The sequence below is a fragment of the Tamandua tetradactyla genome, chromosome 11, assembly GCF_023851605.1.
Source record: "Tamandua tetradactyla isolate mTamTet1 chromosome 11, mTamTet1.pri, whole genome shotgun sequence".
NCBI classification, from domain to species: Eukaryota; Metazoa; Chordata; class Mammalia; order Pilosa; family Myrmecophagidae; genus Tamandua; species Tamandua tetradactyla.
This window is the reverse complement of record NC_135337.1, coordinates 8,705,799-8,718,068: the sequence shown is the minus strand read 5'-3', so window position 1 is coordinate 8,718,068 and position 12,270 is coordinate 8,705,799. Positions and strand designations below refer to the sequence as shown.

The 12,270-nt window shown below is 37.7% G+C and overlaps 1 protein-coding gene across 5 annotated transcripts in view; it reads left to right on the top strand.

The window, feature by feature from the left end:
• The window catches only part of LRIG2 (leucine rich repeats and immunoglobulin like domains 2), a 126,465-nt gene that overhangs the window by 53,712 nt on the left and 60,483 nt on the right, over positions 1-12,270 (top strand). For all 5 annotated transcript variants that reach the window (XM_077119858.1, XM_077119860.1, XM_077119857.1 and 2 more), the window contains 3 exons: positions 4,271-4,552; positions 6,634-7,083; positions 7,691-7,840. In XM_077119858.1, the coding sequence (XP_076975973.1) occupies positions 4,271-4,552; positions 6,634-7,083; positions 7,691-7,840 (882 nt within the window). The remainder of the gene's footprint in view (positions 1-4,270; positions 4,553-6,633; positions 7,084-7,690; positions 7,841-12,270) is intronic.

The window sequence follows — 12,270 nt, the reverse complement described above, 5'->3', positions numbered from 1 at the left end:
AATGACAGATTGTTGCAGGATGAAAAAGAGGGAAATGTGGGACAGAACTTCAGTGGATATGGAATATCGTAAAGGTTAACAGAAGAGGAATTTTACTTCCTGTGGTTAAAGCTGGGTAGGATTTGATAGTTTTTTCCGTTAAGATTTTTAAGAGCCAAAAAAGAGAATTTGGTTTTCGCTCTGTTAAAATGACAGAATTCCCTTGAATTATTGATCTACTCTTAGAGGTTGTAAGAGGTTTTGTTTTTGTTTTTATAACCTGAATGGTTGATGTAAAAGGCAGATGTCTTTTCAGAATAGTTTCCTTATACTTTATGTTGATTTTATCATGGTCTTGATTGTTGAAGGGGTCAGGTCGTCTCAATTTTAAAAGAACTAAGAATTTTTAATAATCAAATTACCTCCTATAATTACTTTTAAAGTGTTTTATTGTCACCTTGGTTAAATAGAGATCTAAATATTGCTTCATAATGACCTATGACTATGTAATCAAATGTTTAAATCTGAGAATTTTTGTATTATGTCTTCTCAAAATCAAACCGTGAATGATATTTTTTAATTCTAAACTTTATTTGGGATTTTTCTGGAGGGTCCTTGGAAGATCATTAAGGAGATGCTAGAAATATCCAAGTTTATTTGTTATATTATAAGTTAAATGAAAAGTGTTATCAAATTGAAAGAAATGCCTAACCTTTCCTAGGAAAAATTTTGTATGAAATGTACTTAACATAAATATTTCTGAAGTTGTATAAATTTCCAAGGTATTTGTCAGTGTCCTTACTGTTCAAGGTATATCCTGGTACTGCTTTCCCTGATATTAGACAACTGTAGTGTATTGTTATTGGTTTTAATTTCATTTATTCCTTAAAACTTTACAATGCCACAAAAACAACCAAACTTCCAGGTTGGTTACCTTGTTTTACTCTGCTGCTTCCCTGAAAGTGCTAGCTATAAGTCAGAGATTTGCCTTCAGCAAAAAAAGAAACTTTAAATGAGCAGAAGGAAGGAAAATATATAGATGATGTTTCATCTGCCAATTATAACCCTGATAAAACTTTTTTTTAAAAACAACAGCAGGGCCATGGTGGCTCAACAGGCAGAGTTCTCGCCTGCCATGACAGAGGACCCGGGTTCGATTCCTGGTGCCTGCCCATGTTTAAAGCATAACAACATACAAACACAAACATTCTTACCATATGATCATTCCATTCTTGGTATATAATCAGTAACTCACAATATCATCACATAGTTATATATGCATCACCATGATCATTTCTTAGAAAATTTGCATCAATTCAGAAAAAGAAGTAAAAAGAAAAAAGAAAAAAACTCATACATACCACACCCCTTATCCTTCCCTCTCACTGACTGCTAGTATTTCCATCTACCCAATGTATTTTAGCCTTTGTTTCCCCTATTTTTTTTCTATGCTCCTTACCACTCCCTTTCATTGATCATTAGCATTTCAATCTACTAAATTTATTTTAACGTTTGTTCTCCCTATTATTTATTTATTTTTAATCCTTATGTTTTACTCACCTGTCCGTACCGTAGATAAAAGGAACATCAGACACAAGGTTTTCACAATCACACAGTCACATTGCGAAAGCTATATATCATTATATAATCATCTTCAAGAAACATGGTTACTGGAACATAGCTCCACATTTTCAGGCACTTCCCTCTAGCCTCTCTAATATGATACCTATATAATGTGTAAGAATAACCTCCAAGGATAAACTCGCTACTCTGTTTGAAATCTTTCAGCCACTGACACTTTATTTTTTCTCATTTCTCTCTTCCCCCTTTTGGGCGAAAAGGTTTTCTTAGTCCCTTGATGCTGAGTCTCAGCTCCTACCAAGATTTTTGTCCCACATTGCCAGGAAGGTTTACATGCCTGGAAGTTATGTCTCATGTGGAGAGGGGGAGGGCAGTGAGTTTGCTTGCCTTGTTGGTTGAGAAAGAGATAGGCCACATCTGAGCGATAAAAGAGGTTGGGGTGACTCTTAGACCTAATTTTAAGTAAGCTAAACCTATCCTTTCCGAGGATAGGTTTCGTATGAACAAATCCCAAGATTCAGGGCTTGGCCTATTGATTTGGTCTTTCATAAGAGTTGGGAAATTTTCAGTGATAATTTCTTCCATTAGTTTTTCTCCTCCTTTTCCCTTCTCTTCTCCTTCTGGGACACCCACAACACGTATGTTTGTGCGCTTCATATTATCATTCAATTCCCTGAGTCCCTGCTCATATTTTTCCAGTTTTTCCCCTATAATTTCTGTTTCTTGTTGGATTTCAGATGTTCCGTCCTCCAGTTCACTAATCCTAACCTCTGTCTCTTGAAATCTACCATTGTAGGTTTCCATTGTTTTTTTCATCTCTTCTACTGTACCTTTCATTCCCATAAGTTCTGTGATTTGTTTTTTCAGACTTTCCCTTTCTTCTTTATGTTCATTCCTTGCCTTCTTCATATCCTCCCTCAATTCATTGATTTGGTTTTTTACATGGGCAGGCACCGGGCATTGATTTGGTTTTTGATGAGGTTTTCCATGTCTGTTCGTATATTCTGAATTAATTTTTTCAGTTCCTGTATCTCATTTGAACTATTGGTTTGTTCCTTTGACTGGGCCATATCGTCAGTTTTCCTGGTGTGATTTGTTATTTTTTTGCTGGTGCCTAGACATTTAATTACCTTAATTAGTTTATTCTGGAGATTGCTTTCACTTCTCTTACCTAGAGTTTTCTTGCTGGATGAATTTGTTGTCTGTCTGTTCTTTGACCTTCAGTTCAGCTTTTTCTGGACCTCTAGCTTAAGTTTTGTTTAACAGAGGAGAATTTTTCAGTTCTTGTTTTCTTGTTTCTTGCCCTGCTTGTATGGTGCCTTTTCCCTCCCCACCCTTAGAAGGGTCTACGTGGGTATTATAGACTGCAGCCGGATTTTCCTGGACTAAACTGACCTCCTATGGGGGGAAGGAGTCACCTGCATCAGTTTTCCCTGAGGGTGAGACCCAGCAGGTTAAAAGACTTTCCTGTGAAGTTTCTGGGCTCTGTTTTTCTTGTCCTGCCCAGTATGTGGTGCTTGTCTGCCTGCGGGTCCCACCAGCATAAAATGTTACGGCACCTTTAGCTTTGGCAGACTCTCCCTGCTGGGGGTGTGGTGGAGACAGAGGAGAGGTTGTAGGCTGGTTTTAATGGCTTCAAATTGCCAAGCCCTGGTGTCTGAATTCCTTGGGGGAGGGATTTCACCTGAGGTGGGCTTCACCCCTCCCCTGGGGAAGGCACAGGTGGGAGACAGCCCTGAAAGCAGCCGGTTTCTGCCTATACCCGGGGCAGTTGCAGCCCTAGAAGTCCCACCGCTGAATCCAGAGGCAGCCAAGCCTCCATAGAAACACAGCCACAAAAACCTCCGTTTCCTCCCATTTCCTCTTTTTCCGTGAGCCTAATGAGCGACCTCTGCCTTGAGCAGGTTCGCCTGAGCTTGAGGCCTATTTTTAGTAGTCAGAATTTGTTAATTAATTCCACAATTGGCGTTTAATTGTGCTCAGTTCCTGCTGCTGGTAAAGTCCCTTTCCTTTCCCCTCTGGGAAGCAGCCTGTGGGGGAGGGGTGCCGGCTGCTGTGGCTTGGGGAACTCACAGTTCTGGGGGTGCTTGCAGCTGGTCCAGCTGGTCCAGACTGGGGTATGCTGTGTGTCCGGTCACTGACGTGACTCCGGGAGCTGTTCTGTACTGTTTCTGGTTATTTAGTAGTTGTTCTGGAGGACGAACTAAAACGCGCACATTGCTAAGCCCCCATCTTGGCCACCATGACCTAAAGCCTATTGATTTGGTTGTCCCCATTTACGGGATTTTTGAAGGCATACAGTTTTTATCATGCAGTTGCTTTAACAGCTGTATAGATGTTAATTTGGAAAGCACTGTTTAGCCTTGTAAGTAAAGGAGTTATAGTAAATATCGGATTCTGAAATATGGAGTTCAGTAACTTTTGTTGCCTTTTGCTTTCCCTGCTCCCATCAGGGAAATCTGGTAGATCATGCATCCTAGAAGATACTGGGTTGTCACTGTTCACCAAATACTCTAAGGTTCTGGGAGAAAAAATGTCCAGTAAAGCTATATTCATAGCAGATCCAGAGAGTATGTCTTCACAAAGAAATGGGTACAAGGATTGTTAGTATCTTGCTTGCCACATTGTCTCATGTGTTTGTATGTATGTACACACAAACACATACATGTCCTCATTTTTTTCCTTTTCTTTTGATGATCTTTCCTGGCAGAGATGCCATCTTTTCTGAAAACTCCAATGGATCTAACTATTCGCACTGGTGCCATGGCCAGATTAGAATGTGCTGCGGAAGGACACCCTGCACCACAGATTTCTTGGCAGAAAGATGGTGGTACTGACTTTCCTGCAGCTCGAGAAAGACGCATGCATGTCATGCCTGAGGATGATGTATTCTTCATCGCAAATGTGAAAATAGAAGACATGGGAATCTATAGCTGCATGGCACAAAACATAGCAGGAAGCCTGTCAGCAAATGCCTCACTCACAGTGTTAGGTAAGTTTGCTGCTCCTGGGTCCTTGCTTGTTTTAGGAGCCTTTTTAATTTGGGATCCTCTTTTGGTTTTTGTATAGGCGAAGAGGTCAAGTGATTGTGATTCTCATATCTTTGTTACCTTTTCTTACCATGTTATGCAGAGCTGTATCAGCCTAAGGTATTAGTGGGTGGATAACTAAAATCTGGGAAAAGGATGAGGGCAGAATTAGGGGTCTTTGTCACATGAATTGAAAATTCAAGTCCTTTTGTCTGTTTATTTTTTATCTTGCCCCCTGTAAGATTTCTAGTTTGTTTAAGTGTTTTGTCTCTGTTATTCAATGAGTTTGCATTGACAGTTCCACTGTTTTTCTTAGAACTAAGTCTTTTGTAATGCATCACAGAGAACCTGAGACGTATAACTGCTTTTTCCCATTTACCTATTTTCATTTTTTTAAAAAGTTAATTAAAAAAAAAAAAGCTGTCTCCCTAGTTAGGTTTCCTGTTTCCTCTCCAGTTTGATCCCATTAATCCTGTATACTGGTACATTATCTTTTTTCTAAAAATTTCCCCTGAAGGCTATTTTTTGCTTAGGGAAATATTTGTCTTCATGGAACTCCAATTCAAGGCAAACTCTACTTCTTCATTCCCTCTTCTCCTAGGTGGAAAGTTGTTTGGTTTTACTTTTCTTTTTGTTCTTATAAAGCAGTTTTATTGAGATATATTCATATACCATACAGTACTTCCAATGTGTATAATCAGTGGCTTTTAGTATAATCATAGTTATACATTTATCACCACAACTAATTTTAGAACATTTTCATTACTCCAAAAAAGAAAAACCTCATATCCCTTAGTAGTCACCTCTCAATCTCTCTTTTAGCCCATGTTACATAACCACTATAACCACTAATCTTTTTTTTTTTTTTTTTTTTTCCTTTGCGGGGTGCATGGTCTGGGAATCAAACCCAGCTCTCCCTCATGGAAGGTGCACATTCTACAACCACTAATCTATTTTTGTTTCTAGATTCGTTTATATTTGTATTTTATACAAATGAAATCATGCAATGTGTAGTACTCTGTGTCTGGCTTCTTTCACTTAGCATAGTGTTTCTTTTTTTTTAATTAGAGAAGTTATAGGTTTACTGTAAAGTCCTGTAAAAATAAAGGACTTTGTTGTTGGTATTTTGCATATATCCCCTTATTGTTGACATTTTGCATCAATGTGGTATCTTTGTTACAACTGATGAAAGAATATTAAAATAGTACTATTATAACTATAGTCTACCGTTTACATTCGATGTATTCTTTCCCATATACCACCCTGTTATTAACACCTTGTATTAATGTTGTAGTTAATGAACTTGTAACCACAGTCCATCTTCCACAACAAAGTTCACTGTGTTATACATTTTTTATCTTCTAACTTTCCTTCTAGTAATACACGTAACCCAAAACTTGCTGTTAATTACACTCACTATAATATACTGCCATCACCACCATCCTTTTCCAAACCTTTACTATCAACCTAATAGAAATTCTATGCAAATTAAGCATCATCTCCCCATTCTGTTTGCTTTTTGTATTGTTTATTTTTATAACCAGAGAAAATTAAGTTTATTGTTTTAAAAATTTAAGATATAGAGAAATTTAGAAAAACAGAGAAAGTCACTCAAATGCTGTTATAAAGATTTTGGCATATTCTTGGCTTTGTCTTTATTTATACCATATACCTACTTTCTTCCGCTAAATCTTCATCTTAAGGGGTCTGTCATTAGAAAGTCTTCTTAGAACATCACGTGGCTGTTCTATAATTTAATCATTTCCCTGTTAGATTTTTGTATTTTAAAATTAGAACTTATTTTGTAATAAACATTTTTCTATATAAATCTTTGAATTCTTTGCTTATGATTAATTGCCAAAGGTAAAATTAATTATTGGGACCTGATTTAGAAGTTTTGGGGCTTTTGCTTTCTGAAAAGTAACTTCTAATGCCCCCATTATGTATGAAAATGCTCAACTCATCATACTCTCATTAGCTTAATTCTGTAGATTTTAGGGAATAAAATTGCCTGACTTGATTTTTTTTAACATTTTCCTGTTAGAGACGCCCTCGTTTGTTAGACCGCTAGAGGATAAGACAGTCACCCGAGGTGAAACCGCAGTGTTACAGTGCATTGCTGGAGGGAGTCCTACCCCTCGCCTCAATTGGACCAAAGATGATGGACCACTGCTGGTGACAGAACGACACTTCTTTGCTGCAGCCAATCAGCTTCTCATCATTGTAGATGCTGGTCTAGAAGATGCTGGGAAATACACCTGCATTATGTCTAACACCCTTGGGACAGAACGTGGTCACATTTACCTGAATGTCATTTCATCCCCCAATTGTGATTCTTCCCAGAGTAGCTTTGGGCATGAGGATGATGGCTGGACCACAGTTGGCATTGTCATCATTGTTGTGGTCTGCTGTGTTGTGGGCACCTCTTTGATCTGGGTTATTGTTATTTACCACATGCGAAGGAAAAATGAAGACTATAGTATCACGAACACAGGTGAGTGGTATCCACATGACACCTATGGATTGTATGTTAGTCAGGAATGCAGTATAGAATTTATTGTAAAATGTAAAAACCCTGAAGAAACCCTAAAGAATTTTGATACTTTATCTGCTATGTGGTAGACAGAAGTGTTTTTCTGATATCACAGATCCTCCTGATAAATGTGTTTAAGACTTTGTAAACACTCCCCACAAATTTTGTTCTTATAACCACATTACTGGCACACCTGCTTTCTTTAATACTGAACTTTCGTTTCCATCGTAATTTCCCTGTAGGAAAGTTGGGGCTATCATGACTGAGATCAGCCTTTTATACCTCCCACCCTGAAATCCTGAGAGAAAAGAGGTCTAGCCTGATAGAATGTGAAAGTGTGATTATGAATTGGATTTCAGTCTTTAGGTTTTGTTTCTTTGGGTAATGCTTTTAAAATCACACTTTGAAAAAATTATAGTGAGAAATAATTTTAGGAGAAATACTAAGAGCTGCCGGGATCATAGATAGATAACCCTTTTCCTGGCTGGTATTGGAACATATTTGCAAAATAATCTAGTGTCGTATACTGCCTAACTTTATTTGAGAGTTACAGATGTCTGTTTTACAGAGGAGCTTAATCTGCCTGCGGACATTCCCAGCTACTTGTCTTCCCAGGGAACGTTGTCTGAGCCACAGGAAGGTTACAGTAACTCTGAAGCAGGCAGTCACCAGCAACTTATGCCGCCTGCCAATGGATACATACATAAAGGGGCTGATGGTAATGACTTGTTTATGGTTATAATTTCAGCCTATCCTATTGAATTTATTCTTTGGTGTATAGTTTTCCCCATTAACCTGAAACAGTAGTTTAAAATACTCAAGAAGAACATTTGGTCCCATATTATAGAATGGAAATGAAGTCTTAACAGAGAAAAAAAAAATCTGACAAATTTTTTTTTAACTTTTTTATTGTATAGTATAACATATATACAAAGCAAAGAAATAAAAAAGTAATAGTTTTCAAAGCACTCTTCAACAAGTAGTTACAGGACATATCCAGAGTTTGTCATGGGCTATATACAGTCCTCTCAGATTTTTCCTTCTAGCTGCTCCAGAATATGGGAGGCTAGAAGGCATAAATATTTTTTTGTCACCACAATTGACTTTTTTTTCTTTCTTTTTTGTGAAAAATAACGTATATACAAAACAAATTTCAAAGCACAGCATCACATTTAGTTTTAGAACATATTTCAGAGTTTGACATGGGTTATAATTCCACAATTTTAGGTTTTTACTTCTAGCTGCTCTAAGATATTGGAAGCCCAAAGAGATATCAGTTTAATGATTCAGCAATCATACTCATTTGTTAAATGCTATCTTCTCTGTATAATTCCACCATCATCTTTGATCTTTCTATCCCTGTCTTTAGGGGTGTTTGGGCTACAGCCATTCTAACTTTTCATGTTGGAAGGGTCTGTCAATAATTTGGAGTAGGGAGATGGAATTATCTGATCTCCTGGAGAGGCTGGGCCCTCTAGGTTTCAGGATTTTTCTGGTCCAGGGACCCATGTGGAGGCTGTAGGTCTCAGAACAGTTACAGTAGTGCATGGAACCCTTGTGGAATCTTATATATTGCCCTAGGTGTTCTTTAGGATTGGCTGGAATAGTCCTGATTGGGGTTTGGCAGATTATGATAGGTAGCAATGTCTAATTGAAGCTAGTGTAAGAGCAACCTCCAGAGTAGCCTCTCGACTATTTGAACTCTCTCTGCCACTGCTAACTTTATTAGTTACACTTCTTTCCCCCTTTTGGTCAGGATGACATTGTTGATCCCACGGTGCCAGGGCTGGATACATCCCTGGGAGTCATCTCCCACATCACCAGGGAGACTTTCAGTCCCTGGATGACATGTCCCACATAGTGGGGAGGGCAGTGATTTCACTTGCAGAGTTGAGCTTAGAGTGAGGCTATATCTGAGCAGCAAAAGAGGTCCTCCAGAAGGTGTTCTTAGTCATACCTGTAGGGAGACTAAGCTTCTCTGCTACCTCAGGCTCACAAGACTAAGCCTCAAGATCAAGGGCATGGCCTGTTGATTTGGGTGTCCCTATAGATTGACACAGTATCAGGGAATTTCCTGATGGTAAAGTTTAGTAGTTCCATATTTTTTCTCCCATCCCTCAAGGGACTTTGCCAATACTTTTTGATCATCTGCTTTATGTACCCTAGGATGTATCTGTAGGCGTTACATTACGCCATACAGGATTAAAGGACCTTTTCTTACTCTGGGCTCTCTGTCTTTCAGTTGTTCAAATGAGCTGTATAGATAGGTTGATTTAGATTATGTGCTACAGAAAATTTCGGTTCCAAATCAAATAAACCTTTTTTCCTTTGGTTTCAAAGAGTGTATGTGGTTCTAAAATATAGACATTGTCTTCCTTGCCCCTGTGTTCTGAATTACTTTAACCCCAATCTGATTGGCTTCGTTCTTATATCTAAATATCAGATTTTATATATATATATATATAATATATATATATATGTGTGTGTGTGTAAAATCAGGCTCTTGAAATCCAGAAATAATAATTACCATTTTTGACTAAATGTGTCTGGTATAAAAGCTTACAATCTAGGTGCCTGTTTTCTTGTAAGCATTTTCTAAAGGAGACCATGCCATTGCTGTTCTTTTGTCTGTGGCTTATTTTGCCACACCAAATGTTCCACATGTTCATTCACATCGTTGCTTGCCTCACGAGTTTGTTCCTTTTTTGTAGCAGCCCAACATTCATTCATAAGTATACACCATCCTTTGCCAATCTATTTCTCAGTCAGTGCAACCTTCAGCCACCTGCATTTATCGGTGCCATGTATAGTGCCCAGTGTCCACAGTCCATCGGCCCTCTCAATTTTAGGTAATTTCCTTGTTTCCAAGAAAAGAAAACCAGTAAACACACCCTTGCCAAATAGGAAATCTAAACCTTTAACTCTTGTCCTTCCCCCCATTATTTACCTCTGCTGTTGCTGTGATAGTGCTGATGGTTTCCAGAAAGGAAATCTTTTAATCAAGGAATTGGAGTGCACAGCAGAGGTTCTCAAATAAAAGTATTATAATAGGAAAGAGATGCTTTAGAAATTCTTTTCAGTGTCTAAGAATCATCTCCAGACAATCTCTTTTGTTGCTCAGATATAGCCTCTCTGTCTAAGCCAACTCAACAGATAAACTCCCAGGGGTGACAGGACTCCCAGGGGTGTAAATCTCCCTGACAGTGTGGGACAGGACTCCTGGGATGAGCTGGGACCTGGCATCATGGGATTGAGAAGGCTTGCTTGACCAAAAAGGGGGAGAGATAAAGGAGACATTTAAAATAAAGTTTCAGTGGCTGAGAGATTTCAAACAAAATTGAAAGTTTATCCTGGAGGTTATTCTTATACATTATATAGGTATCCCTTTTTGGGTTATGATGTATTGAAGTGGCTGGAGGGAAGTACCTGAAACTGTTGAACTGTGTTCAAGTAGCCTTAGTTCTTGAAGAAGACTGTATAACTATATAGCTTTTACAGTATGAATTTGTGATTGGTAAAAACCTTGTGTCTGCTCCTTATATCCAAGGTATGGACAGATGAGGAAAAAAATATGGTAAAAAATAAGTAAGGGTGGGCCACGGTGGCTCAGCAGGCAGGAATGCTTGCCTGCAGTGCCAGAGGACCCGGGTTCGATTCCTGGTGCCTGTCCATGTAAAAAAAAGAAAAAGTAAATAATAGGGGGAGATGAAGAGTAAAAAATTGGGTAGATTGAAATACTGTGGGTCAGTGAAAAGGAGAACTAAGGGGTATGGATGTATGAATTCTTTTTTTTTTCCTTGTTCCGCGGTGATGCAAATGATCTAAAAATACTTATGGTGAAGAATACACAACAATGTGATGATATTGGGAGCTATTGATTGTATAATATGGTTGGACTGTATGTATGTGGATATTTCTCAATTAAAGAGAAAAAGAAACAGACAGATATCAAACAGTTTACTTACGCATGCACCTAATGAAGAATATCTTGGTTCCTTGTAGTTTTTAGGCATTATGAATAAAGTTGCTTTAAGTAGGTGTTTGTTGATTTTTCTGTGAACATGTTTTCAACCCAATTTGACCAAATATGTAGGAACATAATTACTGGATTATATGGAAACACTGTTTTCCTTTGTAAAGAACTGCCGGGTGTCTTTCAGAGTGGCTATACCATATGTATTCCTACGACCAGTTCATTTTAACAGAGGGTATTTCTGTTGTTCCATATCCTCTCCAGCAGCTAATATTGTCTGCTTTTTTCAATTTTAGCTGTTCTTGGGTGTATACTTGTATCATACTGTGTTTTTGATTTTCTTTTCCCTAACGACAAATATATTGAGTATCCTTTTGTATACTTACTAGAAATCCATATATCTTTTTTTGGAGACGTATCTTTTCAGATGTTTACCCATTTTTGGTTTTGGTTCTGTTTTTTTTTTAAATGTTTACCCATTTTTTTTTTAAATTTTTTTATTAATCAAAAAAAAAGAAAAGAAATTAACACAACATTTAGAAATCATTCCATTCTACACATGCACTCAGTAATTCTTAGTATCATCACATAGATGTATGATCATCATTTCTTAGTACATTTGCATCGATTTAGGAAAAGAACTAGCAAAACAGCAGAAAAAGATATAGAATGTTAATATAGAGAAGAGAATTAAAATAATAATACTAATAAAAAAATATATATATATAAAAAGGAAAAAGAAAAAAACAAAAACAAAAGATACAAACAAACAAACAAACAAATAAAAAACTATATTTCAGGTGCAGCTTCATTCAGTGTTCCAACATAGTTACATTACACTTAGGTATTATTGTGCTGTCCATTTTTGAGTTTTTGTATCTAGTCCTGTTGCACAGTCTGTATCCCTTCAGCTCCAATTACCCATTATCTTACCCTGTTTCTAACTCCTGCTGGTCTCTGTTACCAATGATATATTCCAAGCTGATTCTCGAATGTCGGTTCACATCAGTGGGACCATGCAGTATTTGTCCTTTAGTTTTTGGCTAGACTCACTCAGCATAATGTTCTCTAGGTCCATCCATGTTATTACATGCTTCATAAGTTTAGTCTGTCTTAAAGCTGCATAATATTCCATCGTAGGTATACGCCACAGTTTGTTTAGCCACTCGTCTGTT